Below are 22,472 nucleotides of genomic sequence, written 5' to 3' on the forward strand. Positions count from 1 at the left end.
ATTATTGGGTGTCTTTTCAAGAAGACTGATGCAAGGGAAAAAACCTTTAGATTTAGATTTTTTTTTTTTTTGGTCTTTTTAGGGCCGCATCTGTGGCATATGGAGGTTCCCAGGCTAGGGGTCAAATGAGAGCTGTAGCTGCTGGCCTACAGCACAGCCACAGCAATGCCAGATCCGAGCTGCATCTGCAACCTACACCGCAGCTCACGGCATTGCTGGATCCTTAACCCACTGAGTTAGGCCAGGGATCGAATCCACAACCTCATGGTTCCAGAAATAAAAGCAAAAATAAACCAATGGGACCTAGTCAAACTAACAAGCTTTTGCACAGCAAAAAGATGGCTTACAGAATGGGAGAAAATTGTTGCAAATGATGCAACTGACAAGGGCTTAATCTCTAAATTATACAAGCAATTTATACTACTCAACAGCAAAAAAGCCAACAATCTAATGAAAAAATGGGCAAAAGACTTGAATAAACATTTCTCCAAGCAAATGTACAGATGGCCAACAAGCACATGAAAAAAATGCTCAACATCCCTGATTATTAGAGAAATGCAAATCAAAACTACCATGAGATACCACCTCACACCAGTCAGAATGGCCATCATTAATAAGTCCACAAATAACAAATGCTGGAGGGGGTATAGAGAAATGGGAACCCTCCTGCACTGTTGGTGGGAATATAAGCTGGTACAACCACTATGGAGAACAGTATGGAAGTACCTTAGAAATCTATACATAGAACTACCATAAGACCCAGCAATCCCACTCTTGGGCATATATCCAGTCAAAACTTCCCTTAAAAAATACACATGCACCCACATGTCCATTGACAGATGATTGGATTAGGAAGAAGTGGTATATATACACAATGGAATACTATTCAGCCATAAAAGAGAACAAAATCATGCCATTTGCGGCAACATGGATGGAACTAGAGACTTTCATACTGAGTAAAGTAAGTCTGAAAGAGAAAGACAAATACCACATGATATCACTCATAACTGGTATCTAATATACAGCACAAATGAACCTTTCCACAGAAAAGAAAATCATGGACTTGGAGAATAGTTTTGTGGTTGCCCAGGGGGAGGGGGAAGGAGTGGGAGGGACTGGAAGCTTGGGGTTAACGGATGCAAATTATTGCTTTGGGAATGGATTAACAATGAGATCCTGCTGTGTTGCACCAAGAACTATGTCTAAATACTTACAATGGAGCACGACAGTGGGAGAAAAAATTATGTATACATGTATGTATAACTGGGTCCCCATGCTGTACAGTGGAAAAAAAAAAACTGTACTGGGGGAAATAACAATAAAAAAGAAAAAAGAAAAATTTTAAAGAGTAGGTCCAACCTTTTGCACATTAAGTAACACATTGAAAATTGCATTTTTTTTCCCTTTTTGTCTTTTTGCCTTTTCTAGGGCCGCTCCCATGGCATATGGAGATTCCCAGGCTAGGGGTCTAGTCGGAGCTGTAGCTGCCAGCCCACACCAGAGCCATAGCAACACCAGATCCAAGCTGAGTCTGCGATCTACACCATAGCTCACAGCAACGCCAGATCCTTAACCCACTGAGCGAGGCCAGGGATCCAACCTGAAACCTCATGGTTCCTAGTAGGATTCATTAACCACTGAGCCATGATGGGAACTTCAAAAACTGCATTTTTTTTCCCAGCATACCTAGCTAAGGGGCATACTTAGGGTCCTCTCCAAGGACTTAGGGATCAACACCTTGCCCCACTTGAAATCCATTTACAGCACACCAGTGTGCCTCAGCAAGATGGATTTTAGGATATGATGATGAGAATGAAAGGCAAAAAACAACCAAATTGATTAAGTACTTAGTTCATAGTCTACTCAGATTTTGGGGGCACAAAGTTTATAATAATATATATTCCATAGAGGTCTTATTATGATGCTTTAAAGACTCAAGTCTTGAACGTACATACTTAACCTCATGACATCTGGAAACAGATGTTTTTCAAAATTCTTTATGGAAAAGGTGTGCATAGAAATTTGTACCCTTTCAAGACCTGGAAGAATGCATAATACATGTTCTAAAAACGTATGTCAAAAGAATGATCATCCTGAGCACTCCAAAATATAAGATAACACTATAGCTGTTTATAGAGAAAACCCCTAAGAAAGAATTATGGTATGAAAATAAAGAATCTTAAAATTATTTATAGTAACATTAAAAAAACTTCCCTTTAAAAATTCCCTTTATGTTTGCTGTTAATACATGATTAGAAAACTATAAAGTCTGTGTTTAAAGAATACGCAAAATTAAACTTGATTCCTTTCTTGTATTTATTAAAGATTCAGGAGCTTTTAAAAATTGGCCCATTGCCCTTCTTACCTTAAACACTTATGTTACCTTTATTTGTTTTTTTTTTTCCTTTTTTTCTTTTCTTTTTTTTTTTTTTTAGGGCTGCACCTGCGGCATATGAAGGTTCTCAGCCTAGGGGTCCAATCAGGGCTGGAGCCACTGGTCTGCCAGAGCAACAGCAACGCAGGATCAGAGCCGCGTCTGTGACCTACACCACAGCTCACAGCAATGCCGGATCTTTAACCCACTGAGGCCAGGGATCAAACCCACGTCCTCATGGATGCTAGTTGGGTTTGTTAACCTCTGAGCCACGACGGGAGCACCACATTACCTTTCTAAAGTCAAACTCTTTGTTAGTGATGGCCATTCTGACTGGCAGCAATGAGGTCCTACTGTATAGGACAGCAAACTATATCCAGTCTCTTCAGATAGAACATGATGGAAGATAGCATGAGAAAAAGAATGTATATACATGCATGATTGGGTCACTAGGCTGTACAGCAGAAATTGGCACAACACTGTAAATCAATTATACTTTAATCATAAATAAAAATAAATAAAATTTTAAAATAAACTCCTTGGATCACCATCCTACAGTTCCCTCTTGGCCAAACTATTAATTAATGTTCCATGTCCCCTCCACATAATATACATACGTATGCATGCATGCACACTTTGGTCAAAGGTCTCCAGAGCCGAGCCCTCTTTCCACTGTAATAAGCCACCTATGTTTTCTACCTCCCAAGCTTCAGTGACTCTGGCTTTCTCCTGACAGTGTCTATATTGCTATCTTCGCAGGTGGAAGAACTGCGTCCAATCACATTCCAATTTCCAAGAACAATGAAGTGATGTCCCTAACCTGCCAGCTTCCTAAGGTCACTTCAAGCCCAAAGTTATGCAAAAATCTGATGATGAGAAAAATCAAGGTCCCTTACTATACTGTTCATTCTTGGTAGGGCTGCAAATTAAAACTAAGGTAACCAACAAAAAGGTCAGCATCCCTTCTAATTCCCTACATCTGAAATGTCATCATCCTGGTCATCATCACCATCATCAACAACAAAATCATATTTTTGTTCCAATGTACTACAGTGTGATATTATTTTACTATTTATAGAAAGTCATGGTGACCCATTCATTGACTATATTTCTTTCCCGCTAAACAACACATACAATGTTTTGAACAGTAAACCAAACTCAGTTTGCAAAATATTAAATAGGATATTATCTAGTGTTTGCTTGCACCACGTGTTTGGGCTGCCAAACATCTCCCCTCTTGGTGGAGATCCTCAATTGTCTTTATTTTCCTTCTGCTTGGTCAGAGATATATGATTGCACTTGCTTAGTTTAGTTGAAAGCACTGTTTCCTATAGAGAAATTTTACTCATGTCCCTAGCCAGAAAAGTATTTAAAACAGGTTTATTGGGGCCATTGGTCCTAGAACATTTACAGAAACTACATAAATCTTGGACCTTTTCCCCTGAAAATTCTGGTAGAGACAGGAGAAGCAAAGGAAAAAGACCTTAAAAGAGTTGCCACCCTACTCTTGGATTTCTCCTTCTTCTTTTTTTTTTTTAATTCTTTCAGGCAGTTAACCACTGCTTTCTACTTTCTTGTGCCAAATACGTCTGAAAAAAATCTATGTTTACCTTGTTCAAGATGAATAGTTGAAAGAAAAAAAAAATCTTTATACAAAACCCATAACTATCCTATATGAGACAATATGGAAATTTTGTGGCACCGAAGTCAAGAGACACTTTCCAGTTTAGAAACCACTTTTAGAAGCAGTGGGTTCCATTGTGCAAGATGAAATAGAGATTAGGAGGATAATTGATGATGGTGTGCTGGGAACACAGTGCTTAAAGCAGGCTGAGTAGAGATGGAAAACATTATACGATGGGGGGAGAAGGAGGTGGGAGTTTGACTATAAAACTTATTACCACAACTAAGGTGCATCATTTTGCTGTTCAAACAGTATTATAAAAACGGAGCTTTGATCATCACCAGGAGAAATTTCAGTGTGGGAACGTGGAATTCTGGCCCATATCCATGCTGCTGTGCAGCAAAAATCTCCTCTGGAAGCTGCTAGATGGCCAGAGGAGCTATACCCGCTCCCTAACAGAGGGGCCTTGGCTCCATTTAATATTCTTGTCTAGTGAAACAGCGAAGATCCTTCATGCCTATTTTTAAATGCACATTTTTAATATTCAGTATAATGCTACTCTTTAACAAACTCTTTACTCCCTGCCTCTCTGATGAAGCTTCCCGTGGTCTTTAAAGGGATTGTTAACCCAAGAATGGATCACACTCTTTCTGCATGAGCAAGTCGGGAGACACTCCATTAAGCTTTCCAGTATTTAATAGACAGATTCATCTCTCACCTCTGAGCAGATGAGCCAGTTGCTCAGTGATGAGCTCAGGAGCCTCCTGGAGAATCTCTTTCACCACCAGAGAGGAGGAAGACTCTCGGAACTCAAAGTCGGCATCGCTGTGCTCAGTTGGGTTAATGACTTTGACGACTGCTGATTCCAAAGTTTTGTCCTCACTATAAGGCAAACGGAGGAGAGGAAGAGAAAGAGATGCAGCATGTTTTCTTACTTTTTGGAATTATTTAACCTCTGTCCCCACAGAAGTGACTTCCTCTTGATAGCCCAAAATATAAGTGAGCTCACAGGACATGAATCTGTGTGTTTTCGCATTTCATTTCAACTGCCTCCCTAAGAGTCTTAGAAGACCTTCACATCTTAGCATTTCTAGCTTTTGTTTTGCTGTTGGAAAATAATAACAAAACAACAAAAATCATTGTTAAGGCTAACATTTATTGAGCTTCCACTATATGCCAGACGTTATTATAAATACTTTGAGAGTATTATCATATTTTATACTATAAAATGACCCTTTTTAATAGGTTCTATTAAAATTCCCATTTTACAAGTGGGGAAAAGGAGGCATAAAAAAGTTTAGAAATGTGACCAATACCACAAGGAGAATAAAGCCAATATTTCATAAAAGCTATAAATGGTGCATAACCTTTAAAATTTGTATAAAAATAAAATAAAATAGAATTTTTATTTAAACTCTAACTATCTGGTTCCAAAACTTGCACATCCAGTCTGGGGCTGGACAAAAAACAATACTACTGGCCTATTTATTCCCACATCATACTTTTTAATGAGATGGTGTTAGCTTTTATAAAAGGCAGGAAGAAAGATATGGGTAAAACTGACTTTATTCTTTCTGTCTGCCAAAACCCAAAGAATGGCAGTGAACAAAATGAAGATCTCCATTTATTTCTGAAAAACATTCTATTTCATAAACAATCCCAAAGCTAGATTTCACATTTCCTTCTCAAAACCAGCATAGATGTTTCCATTTTAATTGGTAACCAAACTCTCCCTAAGTTCTTGACTGACACACATTTCGTAGTTCATTCCTTTGGCTTCCTGTGTTTGTCCATATCTACTGGCACTAAAATTGGTTTGAAAAAGTTAACACATAAGTTTAGTCAAGCATGTGATTATCCTGAACACTGATACCTGAAGTCAGTCAAATAAGCTATGAATAACTCTCAGCCAATTGTCAACAATTGACTGATAAATATTATTCAAACAGTTGTATGAATTTCAAATATCATGGGGATTTTATCAGCTCTACACAGGCAGATTTTTTTCCAAGCTCTTTATAATCAAATAAACTGTATGGCTGACACTACGATATATCCATATTTAAATATGCTTCCTTAAGGCTAGGTAAAAAATTAAATATTTGTACAAGTTTTTATTTCATGTATGTTAAAGTCAATGTCCACTAGTTAATGTCATCAATGATTAGCAAATCGGCAAAGTTTGCAAAAAAACTATCATCTCCTACTATTGGGATATTTAACTGGGGACACTTCATTCATTAGCAACACAGAGCTTATCAAACTGGGCTCTGTGATGGGTTATAAGGTCCTTGAAGGCAGGGAATCTATCTTATTCCTCTTTATATACCTGTAGATTCGTGCACCAATTAGCACCTTCTAAGTATTTAGTGAAGTAGGCAAAAGACTCACGTCTAATTCAAACTCTTCTACTAACTGCATGTGGTACCCTGGGCAAGTCATTTGCCCAGATTTCTCGTCCGTAAAAAAAAGGAGTTCAAATTATATGAACTTTCAAAACTCCATCCTGCTTTTCTAGAATCATACTATGAATAAATGAGCCAATGATCAAAGGGCTTTCATAGCCCATCTACAAAATTTTCCATTTCACTACTCAGATTTCTTAAGAACCTTTTGGTTTTATTTAGCATTTAATTTCAATTTTCATACACACATTATCAGCATCAATACACAGGATGGTGGCATTGCTAGAAGAAAGTGTTCGTGAAGTTCCCATTGTGTTTCAGTGGGTTATTTATGAACTCAACTAGTATCCATATGAAGATGCGGGTTTGGTCGCTGGCCCCACTCATTGTGTTAAGGATTTGGTATTACCATGAACTGTGATGTAGGTTGAAGAAGCAACTCCAATCCTGCGTTGCTATAGCTGTGGCGCAGGGCTCTGATTGGACCCCTCACCTGGGAACTTCCATATGCGGCAAAAAAAAGCAGAAAGAAAAAAGAAAGAAAGAAAGAAGGAAGGAAGGAAGGAAGGAAGGAAGGAAGGGGAAGAAAGAAAGAAAGAAAGAAAGAAAGAAAGAAAGAAAGAAAGAAAGAAAGAAAGAAAGAAAGAAAAAGAAAGGAAGAAAGAAAGGAAGAAAAGAAAAGAAAAGGAAAGTGTTAGAAATGGATTAAAATTATACTTTTGGGAATTCCCACTGTGGTGCAACAGGAACAGAGGTTTGATCCTCAGCCCGGCACAGGGAGTTAAAAGGATCTGCATGTAGGTCAAAACTTCAATGATCTTTGGCCCGGAAACTCCATATGCCACAGGGCAGCCAAAAAGGAAAAAAATTATAATTTTGGTCAATTTTACAAGAATTTTCTACTTTTAAAGATGTCATATTTGAAATGCCAAAGTAAAAAGAGAGTTTTGACATAGCCCAAATTTTGCTATAAAAGAAGAAAAAATATTCCATTTCCTCTGAATGTCCTCTGCCTTTAATATATATCTTCCTCAACCACAAACAATCCCAGACAGGGTAATACTGTGTGCCGAAGAACCTTTGCTAAAAGACCAAACCTCCCTCCAGAGCCTCACATGAAGTCTTACCTTGACAGCACGTTGCTGCTAACAAGGGTTATAGATAACTTCCCTTCGTTGTGTAGCTGATGCAGATTAATTTCATCTCGGAATATGTGGAATGACTCGGAGATATTTAGCTCTTCTAAAATAAACCTTGTCTCTGTGAAGTAGCTGAATTCAGTTCTTGGTATGTTCAGCACAGGCAGACAGAGAACCCCAGGTGGGCTGACCTACCAAGAAAAAAGTTGACTGAATCACTGACAAAAGCAGGAGAAAAGATTACAATTACATTTTCTCAAACCTGAGAGTAACTATAAGGGGAACAAAAGTCTTTGGCTGCACGAAACCATCTGACATTCATAACCAGCTTTCCCTGAACCCAATTAGCAGAGCATTTTCCATGGGTAAGTGGCCTCTAATCTTTTTTAACCTCTTGTTACTCTATATAAAACCTCTTGTGCCTTTCTTGAAATATTTTATGTCTCATTTCACTCCTTCCACAGTTTATCTTTTTTTTGGGGGGGCACACCCGGTATAGGGGTCGAATTGGAGCTGTAGCCGGTTACTGCTAAGCCACAACAGGAAATCCCTCCTTCCACAGTTAAAAAAAAAAAAAAAGTATATATATACATCTCTTCTTCATAGAAAGCAAATTTACCTGTCTTTATGGAATCAGCAGAAAATCAGAATGATTACAGCAGGGCAAGTGAAGATTGTGGGTACACATCCCACCTACACGGGATGCCCATCATTTAGCTCCAGCCAATTGTTTCCATGCCAAAAATTCAGGTCTAGAATAGGCAAATTTTCAATTCCTCAAGAAAAGCTAGAAATCTAGATTTGGGGGTTTAATTAGCAATTAAACATCACATCTACCTGTGATGTTTAATTGCTACAATTCATATTTAATTAAAAATCTGTAGAGTTAGTGAAAACTCATGTACAAGCCGGATCTGGCCCACAGACTGCCAGTTGTGATTTCTGCCAATTTATTATATCATTAAAAAAAAACTTTTATTAACAAGCCTTGTATTAAAAAAAAAAACTGTAGTGGTGGGGGAAACAGGAGATGGGTAGAAGTTAGAGAATTTCAGATTCACAATAACTTATTTTTACACAGGAAACTTTAAATGTAGGTGCTTTTAAAAATTACTCTGTTTAGCAATAAACGCGAAATCACTGAGAAAATGTGGGGTTTGGAAACACTGAATTTTTGCATAAAGTAAATGATCATTGTTCTCACATCATCACCAGCTCTGTCACAAGCACAGGGCTTATTACACAGCTTTAGCATCTTTATCATCCATGTCCCCTTCCTAGCAGGGATTTTTTTTTTTTTGTCTTTTTTTGTTCAGTTATGTTTCTCAGTGCATAAAACTGGCACAAAATAGACATGCATTTGTTGAGTGAAATACATGAGTCACCTGCTGTTACAGTACACAAAGCACAAAGCCAACCCAACAAGATGGTTTTTATCCCACCCGTCAGGCGAATCCAGAATCACAATTGTGCAATAATCAATTGGAATTTGTGCAGCGCAAATTATTTTTCCTCATTAACTTATAGAGTTATATCTAACTCCCGATATTAAAACTTGAGTCAGGAGGCATGTGGCCTGAGCTTACCCTGGCAGGACCTGTTCTGAAGGTGGAGTCAGAAGAACTACATTCAAGCCCCAGCCTCTGCTGTGTGCCTTGGAGAAAGCCATTTTCATTTCTGACCCTCGGTTTTATCCATAGAATGGGGCTTATTCACCAGAGTGGAAAGTATTTAAATGGAGTCAGAGATGTGAGGCTACAAGGTCCTGTCCTACCATGAGTTAATACTCTGTCCTTCTCCCCTGTGTTAATACACTGAGAGAGAATAGCCAGGTTCTCAGAAAAAAATTAAAATAGAGATGCAGATATGTGATGGGGGCAGGATTCAGTAAATTAACAGGAAGGCAGATATTTAACAAATTCCTGGGATGTGACCCTTCACTAATGCCACATTCGTTCCCATGCTAAGGCGAGCCTTAGACGGAGGAAAGAGGCCCAACATCTCTTTACCTGTTTCTTCTATCACAACTACTTTTCCCACTCCTTTCTTTGGGTGTTATTGTATTCATTCAAGACATCGCAGGTGTTGTTTGTGGTGCCATTATTATCATATGATTTCTTTAAGAGTCCAGGCCATGATCAGTTGGAAAACTAGTCTGGTTCAGCAAACTCTATGATCTCAAAACAAGCAATGTTTTGGTTTTTTTTTCTAGGAGTCAAAAAACCTAGTTGAGTGAGGGGGAGGTGGAGATAAACTGGGAATTTGGGATTAACATATACACACTACTATATATAAAATAGGTAAACCTACTATACAGCACAGGGAGTTATACTCAATATCTTGTAATAACAGATTGGAATGGAAAAGAATCTGAAAAAGAATATCTGGAGTTCCTGTTGTGGCTCAGTGGTTAACGAACCCAACTAGCATCCCCAAGGATGCGGGTTTGATCCCTGGCCTCGCTTGGTGCAGCTCGGATCCCACGTTGCTGTGGCTGTGGCATAGGCCGGTGGCTACAGCTCCGATTGGATCCCTAGCCTGGAAACTTCTGTATGCCATGGGTGCAGCCCTAAAAAGACAAAAGACAAAAAAAATTTTTTTTTCTATGTATCTATCTACCTATCTCTAACTGAATCACTTTGGTGTACACTTGAAACTAACACAATACTGTAAATCAACTATAATTCAATTAAAAATAAATTTTAAAATCCAGTTGAGTATTTAATACGCATATTTTGACACAGACACGTGTCTCTCCTCATATCAATTAATCTCCCTTGTAAAGTTTAGCAGATTTTAAGTTAAATTATAGAAAACCATATGTAGAGATCAGAATAGTTTACCTGGCATTTTTGTCAGCTGCTCCCTAAAGCCATTCTTGTCACCTACAGCTCATTCTGACAGACTGGGTTTCATGCAAATTTAAATCATTCTAGATCAGCTATGTATACTGCCAGAGCCAAGGATCCAAACAACATTGGAATGAAACAAACTGGACTCCGCGAAATTAAAAATCGTGTGAAATTAGACATAGCACAGAGATACCACTCATAGTGTACACTTTTAGGCTTTAAGGTGATGTATTAACATGGATTGAGGAATTTTGTGGTATGGGAATTTTAAAACGATTTATTGAAAGAAAGGTCTTTTCCACCTCTGTTGACATGTTACAGTATGACTTCACACAGTACAAAGATTCTGGCTCAGGGAAGATTATTGTTAACTGAGAATGACCTTGCTGTACAAAGTCAAGCTAAAAGGCAAAACCAGAATATAGATGTGACATGCAATACCTCTTATTACCGAAAATTCCAGCCAGTATGCTCTGTACTTCAAGTAATGTTCACACAGGTTATTCTGCACCTATTTTTCTACTCCCAAGAGCAAGATTATCCAACAAGGATGATAAAGGAAAACAAGAAATTCTGACCCTTACTTTTATCAATTCTCTGAATTTCCACAAAAGTAATCAACTGTTATAAAAAATTGTAATTGTTTTCTTTGAAAAAAATTGATCTTATTGAAATAATGTTTTATGCAGAGAGTTGGTAAGAAATAACTAACATGTAGAAAGTGACCAATACATATTTGTTGGTTAATGGATTCTATTAAGTCTCTACAACAAAAAACCAGAACATGAAAAATTAAGTTAGTAGGTTCCTTGTTTTTCCAGAAATGTTGGTTTTTTAAGTTACATCATAACTCAAATGTAAATGCATGATCTTCTCCCTTACCTTGTCCAGAAAGTAAGCATATGTGAAGGCAGAAATGAGAGAATCCAAGTCACACGATTTATGTCCAATAACCACATGGACCTTCTCCAAGCGTTTGCTTCTATTCTGAAACATTCAAATAAACCATTCCAATTTAACAACAGATTAATATAAAGTGGACAGTTTTCAATCTTCTTTTAAAGTAGAACTTAGCTATATTCATACGCAATTGCAGAAACCCATACGTTTATCATGAAATTTTTCACAGGGACATCAAACTGCACAAAATATTTAATGTTTAGAAATGTTCAAACTTGAGTGAATTGCTGGTTCACAACCTTGGGAGCTTTGCTGGGTGAAATCTGAAACTGGCCCCATACATAGGGCAAAGGGAGATTGAAGAAAGAGGCAAGCCACTCCAGATTGGTAGGGGGCAGGTTCAATAAGCAAGGGAACTTACTTGCCAGGCGTGTCTTGGGCAGCCACAAGACAGGTCTAAGTCCACACCTGCCCACCAGAATCCTAACAGTTTATACAGAGGCCTGAACTGGCTTCAGTGACATACAGTCTCAACAACACATTGCTTTCTTGAGGTTGTGTCCCTGAAAATGGGTCCCGCTATGGGATCAGCAGGCAAAACAGGGAGGAATCCCTGTTTTGGAATGTATTGAAGGAGCCTCCAATCACCAGGGTCTAGCTCTCAGGTCAGCCAGTAGTCACATCCTCTCAATGATCTTCTCCAACAAAAAATGTGATTTTATTAAGATTATCCACAATCTAACTTGATATGAACTGTATTTCTGAGCTGTACATTTTTAGTAAAAAATGATTTTGGTCTAAAGGGCAGCTCCACAGTGTTCCATATCATCTCCTTATAAAAGATGTTCTTCTCCAGAGTCAAAGTGACTTTTTTCCTATGTCCCTGGCATGCAATACAAGTTGGCAGGAATTTATTTTTTCAAGCCCCATTTTGGATGAAAGAGTATGCTTTCTCTGCATTATAGTCTACAATTTAGCAAATAAGAGTTATCACTTATCCTCCCCTCAGAGAAAGGGATAGGACTGGTATTATTGCTTTAAAAATACAAATCAGTCGCTATTGAAGAATGCACACCTCTCTGGAAGATAAGACATACAGTTTTCTTTCCTGGCCTACTCAATAGTTACTTAAAATTCCTTTATCGAAGGCTGATCTTCTTTAAATGCTAAAGAATCAATCCCTTTCAGAAAATTTCACAACAAAACTGTCTGATAACAATAATTATAACCTAAATAGACATCTTATAATACATCAGAGATGACACATATGAATACTTTCCCCTTTTTTCATCTTTTTAAAAATTTCTCTCTTTAGGACTAACTAGAAAGGCAGCTCAACTGTAATATTGCTCAAAAAGGCTACATAAAAAATTCACTGTTAATAGCCATTTCAAGAAAAAGACTTGCCATTTCTTTCTCTACAGAACAAAGATAAAGGATTCTTTAGCAACTTACTCAGCATCCTACAATTGACTCTATAAATGTGTTGGTGTATGGATGGAACTGCTGCATCAGACTCAGAAACTAGTTATTCAACAACCAGGCTGTGGTCCAAGAAACGTAATAAAGTAAATCTCAAGGGGGCTAGGTTAAAGAGCCTGGAGAATGATGGCAGGATCAATATCGAAATATAGTTAAATCAAATATATGTATATATTAAAATGTATTGATCTTAAGTAAAACAATATTATTTTAAAATATGTTATAAACTCTTTGAAGATAATTACAACCACCACCCCATCCCCATCACCACCTGTGGCTGCACTCCTTCTTCTTCCAGCTTCCTTCTCTTAACCTGGTAAATTTATAGCCAGCTAACTTGTAGTTTTTGAAGATTCTAGTCCAGTTCTTATTCTCAAAGTCGGACTGCTTCCTCTGTGCAAGACTGTCAGATATTTTAGAGGTATCTAAATAAATTTGGTTAATGGAATTATACTCCATTACAAACACAAACAAATGCATTAGGAAAGCATATTACTGCAGAATGTTGTTCTTCCGAGAAACTCAAAGATCTAAGTAGACATTATCTCATTTCTCCTCCCATATCTCTTGTAAGCCAGACAGTAAGAAGATTAACAACACTTTTTATAGGTCAATGGAGTCTGTGATAGGACCAGGATTGTTCCCAGAACCCATGACCCAGTACAATAAGCCCTGACTCTTCTGCCCTGCACCACCCACTCCATAATGCCACAGTGACTTTAGCATCTACAAAATGAGCACGCATGGGGATTGAGGGAAAAGAGGGAATATTAACTATGCCTTCTAAATATAGTAGGGCTTCCTAAAATTATAGCATCAAAATTACCCCAAAGCAGAGTTCCCACTGTGGCTCAGCGGGTTAAGGACCCAATGTTGTCTCTGTGAGGAAGCAGGTTCAATCCCTGGGCTCACTCAGTGGGTTAAGGATCTGGCATTGCCACAAGCTGCAGCGCAGGTCGCAAATACAGGTCAGATCCATTGTTGTTCTGGCTGTACATAGGCCTGCTGCTGCAACTTCAATTTGATCCCTGGCCTGGGAACTTCTATGAGCTATAGTTGCAGCTGTAAAAAGAAAAAAAAATATTACCCCAAAGCTGACCTATCTATTTTCATCCAGGTTTGATAATTCCTAGGCACAGCTCTGCCTTCAACACTGAACTAGCATTAAATAAGACATGGGGGAAAGTAAGAAGATTTGTACGTCAATTTATTTCCAAGCCCAAACCAACTATTAATTAGAAAAAGGAAGGAGCTAGATAGGATTGTCAACCTAAATAGGTTGGACCAACTCTCACAATTCAAGAATCTTCTAAGATTATGATTTATTCATCCTTTTCCATATAAAGAGAAAAAAACACATTATCATCTTGCAGGTCAGGCTGTAGAAGACCCAGTATAAATCTTTGGTGCTACATGCCTCTCTTTTCATGCTCACTTCTTTCTCTTCTAAATTCCCTACACATCAAATTCCCTAATAGCCATGGCTGTTCCTAGTGCCATTCACTCATGTCTGCCATCTCCAGTCAATGCCCTAGTTCCCAGGCTCCAACATTATCTTCCCCACCACCACTCACCTCTAACAAAACGTACCATTCTGGTGCCCTTGCTATTAGGGATCTATCTGCCCCGCCCCAGCAATGCCAATGGAGAGCCCATGCCAATGAGTAGTCTTAGGATTATGCATTATCCACCGAGTTAACACACTTTCATTTTAAAGAAAACTTCCAGGGATTATGTCACAGTCCAAAAAACGACCAGAAATTTTAGGCTGGCTAAAAATGCTGGACAAGACAAAAGGGACATTACAAACAGAAGTGACTACCAATGAGCCTTAAAAATGGGTCAGAATGAAACAACCAAATGTCCATCGAAGATGATGATCGGAAGATGGTATATATACACAATGGAATATACTCAGCATAAAAAGGATGACATAATGCAGCAAAATGAAAAGAATCATACTGAGAAATGAGCAGAAAAAAAAAAATACCATATGATATCACTTATAATGGAATCTAATATCAGCACAAATGAACATCCTCAGAAAAGAAAATATGACTTGGAGAAGAGATTTGGGCTGATGGAGAAGGGAAAATCAGACACAATAGAAAGATTACAAGAACCTGAATAGAGAAATATGTTAATACTCATGTGCAACAGAAGAAAAAAAATTAATGTAATGTATACATGTAAAAACTGATGCTGTAAAGTGGAAAAATAAAAAATATATAAAAAAAAAAAAAAAAAAAAAAATGGTACGCTCAATCTCAAAAAAATCTCAAGTGCCTAAGTGCCTGGTTCCTACCAAAACCCACTAAGACAGAAGGAGAGAGAAGCAAAGGTCCAATATCATAGTAACCATCTCAGACAGACTCCTGCCTATGTGGAGGAATCAAACATGAAATTAGGAATATAAATTCAACCAACAGGTGAGTTCAAGGAATGGGAAGGATTTGGCTTTTCAAATCAGGGGTCAAGAGTCTGATGACGCATGTCCTGTTCTCAAGCATCCTACCACAAACGACCTTGGCAGAGTGAATAGAGCAAGTGACCCCTGGGTCAAGGAAAGGCACAAAAGTCTGGGGCCTGAGTTCCGGGATCTGGGGCTGGTAACATGGTATCCTTACAGTGCCTGGTCCACTCTGCAGCAATGGCCTCACCTGCAGGGGTGGCAGTGAAACTGGTTCAAGGTGCTCTGAAGAGACTCCTGACCACAATGATACCCTGCACGTCTCACAGCAGGTCTGTGGGCTCCTTTCTGTGTCACATCTCCACATCGTCACAGACTCACAGATGTTCAATCTTAATATCTGTGTCCCTTGATACAGTTCAAATTGGGGTTTAGAGTACTCGCAAACAAATTATGCCCAAATAAAAGTGACATATGTACAATTTTAATCAATTCAATTAATTATTGTCATTCAACGAATAAAATCCTGTTTGTGCCAGGCACTGTACCTAACCCTTGGGATACGGCTCTGAACTGAACAGACAAAAACCCCAGCCCCCATGGCACTTGCGTGTTAGTGCAAAGAGATATAAAGAATCAAAAATTAGATAATGATAAATGGAAGGGTAGGGTGTCCTGGGATGGGGCTCACTGAGATGGTGACATTTGAATAAAGACTTGAAGTGAAGAAGTAGGACCTCCAGTTATCTCAGGCCAGGGGAATAGCAGATGCCAAGTGAGAGCATGCATAGTGTATGCATTTTCTAAATGTGACTTTGCGAACTCCTAGCCAGGAGTGAATAGATCTGCCAAGGAAACAGCCATTCTCTGATACTGATACAAGCACACCACGCATTAAGGAATCTCAGGAGACAGAAGATTCTTTGTCATTTCCTATAACCAGTGCTAAGCAAGCCCAACACAAAATGGAATCTTGATAATGGGTTGAAATAGATACTACATTCTACTATACTGTCATTTACACTTCTGAATAGGTAGACAGAATCTTTCCATAATCAATGAATAAAAGAAAATATATTGAATATGCTGGTAACTCAGATCACAATTTTAATATGATTTTAAAGTGTGTAATCCTATACACCATTAAACTGAGACTTCTTAATGAAGTTATTTCTCATCTAAAATTTTTAAAACCAGAAAATGCTTAAGCATTCATATTCAACTGTCCATGAAAGCAAACTGCACTTGTCAGGCAAAAGCACTTTCAAGCACACCCACAGAAAACACAGTTGATCAGAAAGAGGGTTTCCAGAGCCCTGCCATAAGCCTGGGCCCCTCAATCAGTTTTTTTATAACTCCACCATCTGAGGAAGAAAGCTGCTCCCGCCCATAACATTCACATCTAGAGTTCTACAAATTAACCTTTGGTCAATAAGCTCTTGCAATGCAGTTATACTATGATTTCTCTGTATCCATCTGATCCAACCCTCTTTTCTTAAAAACCCTATATGCAAATGTTTTCAAAAATACTGAACTGAAATGAACTTTGTTTCAAAAACACAGGTAAAGCCTACGGAAGTTGGAGAGTACCTCACCTCAGACACTAAAGCAGAGCGCATTCCTTAGTCCCTCATCCTTAACCAGCAAATGAAGAAGTGAGAAAAAAAGTCTCCTGAATTTATCAGATGGTATCTCCAAAGAAACCCAGGCACAAAAAAGAGCTGGCAGTTGACTTGGCTATTTCAAACTCCCAGTCAGTGGCGGGTGGGTGGGGGGTTCTTCTTCCTTGGAGGCTGGCTCTGGGTGGCAGAGAAAGGGCCAGGTTCCTCCCCAGGAGAACCCCATGTGCCTGTGGCTGCCACAATTCTAAGTTAAGAAGACTTGGAGTTTCCATTGTGGCTCAGCGGTAATGAACCTGACTAGTATCCATGAGAACGTGGGTTCAATCCCTGGCCCCACTCAGTAAGTTAAAGATCTGGCATTGCTGTGAACTGTGGCGTGGGTTGCAGACACAGCTTGGATCTGACATTGCTATGGCTGTGGTGTAGGCCAGCAGCTGCACCTCTGCTTCCACCCTTGCCTGGGAACTTGCACGTGCTGCAGGTGTGGCCATGAAAAAAACAAAGACGACGACTCACAGAATGTGTAGTAAGAAACCTTAGATGTTGCTTGACCCTATGAGTCCCCATCACCATGCCAACCACAGTCATCAGGAAAGTAAGGAGGAAAAGGATGCATAAGGAACCACAGCCAAAATGAGCAGCAAGGACAAAGGGCACTGGGGAACTGCCCAGAGCAACCTGGTCCTCCAAAGGCCAGGACAAAAGCCCCCTGATGATCTCTGCCAGATAAAGTCACATCCTTGTTTCATTTGGTAAATCAATGAGATGCCTCTTGATACTGGCTTTGAGTTTAAGATCATTTCTAGAACTCCTGACTTCCTGAATTTCTTGTAATCTTATTACCTGGAAAAAAGTTGCAACCAAGAGAGAAAGAACGCTGCAGGGGATAGCATAGCATCGATCAAAAGTCAGAAAAAGACGAAAGAAGGAAATGCTTATCATTCTACGCAAAGTCTCCAGAACAAAGGGATTTTCCCAACCAATTGAAACCTTTGTATTTTATTCTTGCTTTTGTTTATCTTTCTGGGTTTCATGTGTGTATATAAAATTTCTGGAACCAGCATAGGTGCTTTTAAAAAAACCTCCATGATATTGACAAATAGAACACTCTGGCCCATATGTTCACCTAGTCTATTCCACAGTTTCTTTCTAATGGTTAATTAATAAACAATCATAAGTGACTGGGAGGCAGTAATTGACTTCTTCTGAGAGCTGTACCTCAGGTCCTGTGTAAAGGCAAAAACAATTACCAGAATCTACAAATGCAGGACATAGACATTTTATATTTAATTTTCTCATAAATGTCCTAATTTAATCGGTGACGTATTGGATGAATACAAACCTATGAAATAGGAAAAGGCAAAAAGCTTTCCATGATGAGACTCAGACGATTTTGAGGTAATTTAATTGTCGCACTTACTGATAAAGCTGAAACCTCATCAACTCAGACAAGTACATGTTGTCTATGGCCTCTCCTCTCACTGCCTTCCCCACCAACTCCAACAATAATTTCCTTCAGCCTCTCTTTGCCATGCTGAAGAAGGCCCTCTTTCAATATCGCTCATTTGGGAAAAGCGAGGAATGAGAGTCAGCCTGAGCAAATTCAGCATAAATGGCTCAATTCTGTACACATGTACCCCTTCTAGATTGTCAAATGCAGAGGCCACTGGGGGTAGGTGGAGGGGAACCAAAGCTAAACTCACCTACTGCTCGAGGCCTTTCTTGGGTAGGTATCTGGGTCCCCAGCTCCCTTGAGTCAGGCTGCTTTTAGCTGGACTCTGGACGTTGACTCAACTATTCTGTGCCCTTCTCAACTGAATCCATCTTGCTCAAACTGTTTGCTGCTCATCTTGAATACACAGTGTTTTCAAAAAAGGAATGACCTCATCTGTGATTTAGACACTTCTTCTGGATCATAGTAATAATTTGGACCAGAACTTATTTTACTTTCAGAATTTAATTTTTTTATATTTAAGATTCTCTTTACTGCCAATGTCTTCAAAGGACAGTTTTGGAGGACAGCATCATTATTTTTCCCTCCACAGCTTCACCCATAAAAGGTCAAGGATGGTCCCCCCAAATCCTTACTTTTGGGAGAACTGTGTCCATATATTACCAACTGGATAGGGTAGCTCTTTAATTTCCCACTTAGGTACTTCTTCCCTCCAGCTTAAAGAGATATCCTATCCCAGAAGTCTGTCCTCCATGATTTCATAGGTCTTCATAATCCCTGGACCTTCCTCTTTTCAGATTGAGACTGTAACCTTTTCCATCTAGGCTCATGTGGATGAACATCTGGGTCCACAAGGCTTTCCTTTGTATCTCTGGCCTTCTGCTGTCTGTGACCTTTTGCTCTGCTTAGACCTTGCTATGAACTGAATTGTGTGCCCCCCAAAATTCATATGTCAAAAGTCCTAACCCCCAATGTGATGGTATCTGAAGATGAGGCCTTTGAAAAATAATTGGGCATAAGTGAAGTCATGAAGGTGGGGCCCGTGTGATGGAATTAGAGCTCTTATAAGCCACCAGAGTGCCTGTGCTCCCTATTTCTCTACCTCTCTATCTCTCTCTGCCATGTGAGATCACAGGGAGAAAGAAGCTGTCTATAGGCCCAGAAGATGGTTCTCACCAGAACCCAACCATGCTGACACCCTGATCTTGGACTCCCAGCCTTCAGAACTGTGAGAATAAATCTCTGGTGTTTAAGCTACCCAGTCTATGGTATTTTGTCATGGCAGCCCAAACTAAGACAGACTTCCAAATGGAGTCATTCCAGAATTCAAAACCACCTAGCAGATAACCAAAATTTAAAGAAAGCGTAGAAGAGTTCCTTTTACTGAATGACTGATGTCAAAGGCAATGCAATGGTTTTAAAGACCAAATGAAAAGGAACATCCCTGCTACATACACATAGAAAACTATACCCATGTCACCTAAGGTAAACATACTAACAAAAGTAGAGTTAATTTATACTAAAATAGTAATGTGAATTATATTATAAAATAATGGATGTTCATTATAAAACATTTGGAAAATGTGGAAACACAAAGAAAAAAACCCTTAAGACCCAAAGTAATCAGTATGAACATTTACTATATTCCTTCCAACTTTTTTCTATATTTTTATCAGTGTTCTCTTTTGTAATAATGTGATCATGTTATACATAATATTTTGTAGCCTCTTCTTTTTAACAGCATTCTGAGTTTTTTTAAAAAATTCTAAAATGTAAGTGTTGTGATGACCAGGAGTAATATGTTTGCTTTTGTAACCCCAACTGCCCAGCCTATTGCTTTGCACAGAGTAGGTGCTCAATAACCACTGGAAAAAATAAGTAAATAAATGAATAACTATGACATTTAATGGATATAGTATTCTTTAATAAGGATCATTATCATTTATTCAGTTCTCTACAGGTGCAGATTTAAGTTATTTTAATTTTTTGATAATATAAATACAACTATGGGGAATATTTGGAACATAATTTTGTTGTTGTTGTTGTTTTGGTCTTTTTGTCTTTTAGGACTACACCCCAGGCATATGGAGGTTCCCGGGCTAGGGGTTGAATTGGAGCTGTAGCAGCTGGCCTACACCACAGCCACAGCAATGTGGGATCTAAGCCGCATCTATGACCTATACCACAGCTCACGGCAACATCAGATCCTTAACCCACTCAGCGATACCAGTGATCAAATCCACATCCTCACGGATGCTAGTGGGGTTAGCTAACTGCTGAGCCACAAGGGGAACTCCTGGAACATAATCTCTTTGTGCCCATCTCTAGTTATTTCTTCAGGATAAACTCCTGAATTTTATATTTCTGGGTCAAAGAATGTAAGTATTTTAACGCTTAACAGAAAAGTCATAGAAATTTACATTTTTACCTTCAGACATACCTGATTTTCATATCTTCAACTGTGTTTATGAGTGTTACCTTAATACTAAGTAAAATAGTGTCAATGTTAATTTGTATTTATTATCATTATGAAGACTTTAGGTCATTTTCTATATGGATGCTAAACATTACTCTCTTCATATGGACATATTTTTGTGAATTTTTTTGCATATCCTTTTAGGATGTTTATCCTATTCTCATTGATGAATTAAAATACTATATTATTAACAAATTCAACTCTGGTAACATCAATAAGATATTACTTTGTTCTCTGGCCTTAGGCATCTATAGAACAGCTTGTTCAATAAATTGCATTAAGTATGCAATAAGCATGCATTATTTAATACGACATTATTATTTCAAGTACTAAAGAGCAATGGTACACTCTGTACCATCTTTTCCTCAATCTACCTACTATGCCTTCTGAAAATGTTGCAGTAATACAAATCAGACTGTGCCTTGGTCTCTAGCTCTTGACTAGGATGCATTTATTTCTCTTAATAATTAGCCTCATGTAAAAATGATAATGCAACTTAAATTTAAATCTAAGGAATTAAATTAATCATCTTTAAGTGTCTTCAAAAGCAGCAAAATTTTGGTAGACAGCAACACCAAAAAGAATGACAGAACTGAGAAACTAGATTATAAAAGTTCTCATCACAAGGGAAAAAAATTGTAACTATGTAGAGTAATGGATGTTAACTAGACTTATTGTGGTGATCATTTCACAATATGTGCAAAATATCAAATCATGTCATACATCTGAAACTAATAAAATATTATATATAAACTATATCTCAGTAAAATATATACATATATAATCCAGCTACTTCAATTCTGTAGAAAAATAATAAAAGATAAATGTTAAGAGTAGGAGATAATATTTGCATAATATCTGCACCATCTTGCTATTAAAAGGATAATATTCCTGGAGTTCCCTTGTGGTATAGCAGAATAAATCCAACTAGTATCCATGAGGTTGTGGGTTCAATCCCTGGCCTCACTCAATGGGTCAAGGATCTAGTGTTGCAGTGAGCTGTGGTGTAGGCTGGCAGCTGTAGCTCTGATTTGATCCCTAGCCTGGGAACTTACATATGCTGAGAGTGCAACCCTGAAAAAAACAAAAGCAAAAAAAGGGGGGGTAATATTCTTAACATACAAAAAGTTATTACACATTGATTTAGAAAAGGACAAACAGCCAATGGAATAATCAGTAAAAGTGTGAACAAGCAATTAACAGAAGAAAAAAAATGAATAAATGAAAGAAATTCATTCTCATTAGTAGTCATGGAAATGCACATTAGACCAACAATAAAACATCTCTTTTTTGCCCATCAGATTGGCAACAAATTGAGAGTGCTAACATCCACCACTGGTTAGACTGTAGGCAGCAGTAAGGAATACAACAACCAATGTGGGAGTAATTTGATAGTATCCCTTAAAATGCAGACTGTTCACACTTTTTGATCCAACTTATTTATTTCACTTCTAGGCATCTATTCTACAGAAATAAAATCACCAATAAATATGGATATTTTAAAAGACCTTATTATAATTCAAAATCCATTGTTAAATGTGGATATTCAATAAAATCCCAAAGAATGTTCATTGAAGCAGCATTTGTAATGGAGGGGGAAAAAAAGCAACGTCAATGTATAACAACAAAGGAATCATTGGATAAATTATGGACTATCCATAAAACAGAATCAAAGCAGCTATTACCAAACAAATGAGTTAGATCAATATCTAATGACCTGGAAAGATGTATTCCA

General features: G+C 38.3%; 1 protein-coding gene across 1 annotated transcript in view; it reads right to left on the reverse strand.

The window, feature by feature from the left end:
• The window catches only part of PRUNE2 (prune homolog 2), a 270,779-nt gene that overhangs the window by 205,314 nt on the left and 42,993 nt on the right, over nt 1-22,472 (reverse strand). The window contains 3 exon segments of the mRNA XM_021065057.1: nt 4,717-4,880; nt 7,531-7,733; nt 11,277-11,381. Coding sequence (XP_020920716.1) covers nt 4,717-4,880; nt 7,531-7,733; nt 11,277-11,381 — 472 coding nt within the window.

Source organism: Sus scrofa, chromosome 1 (genome assembly GCF_000003025.6).
Source record: "Sus scrofa isolate TJ Tabasco breed Duroc chromosome 1, Sscrofa11.1, whole genome shotgun sequence".
Lineage (NCBI taxonomy): Eukaryota > Metazoa > Chordata > Mammalia > Artiodactyla > Suidae > Sus > Sus scrofa.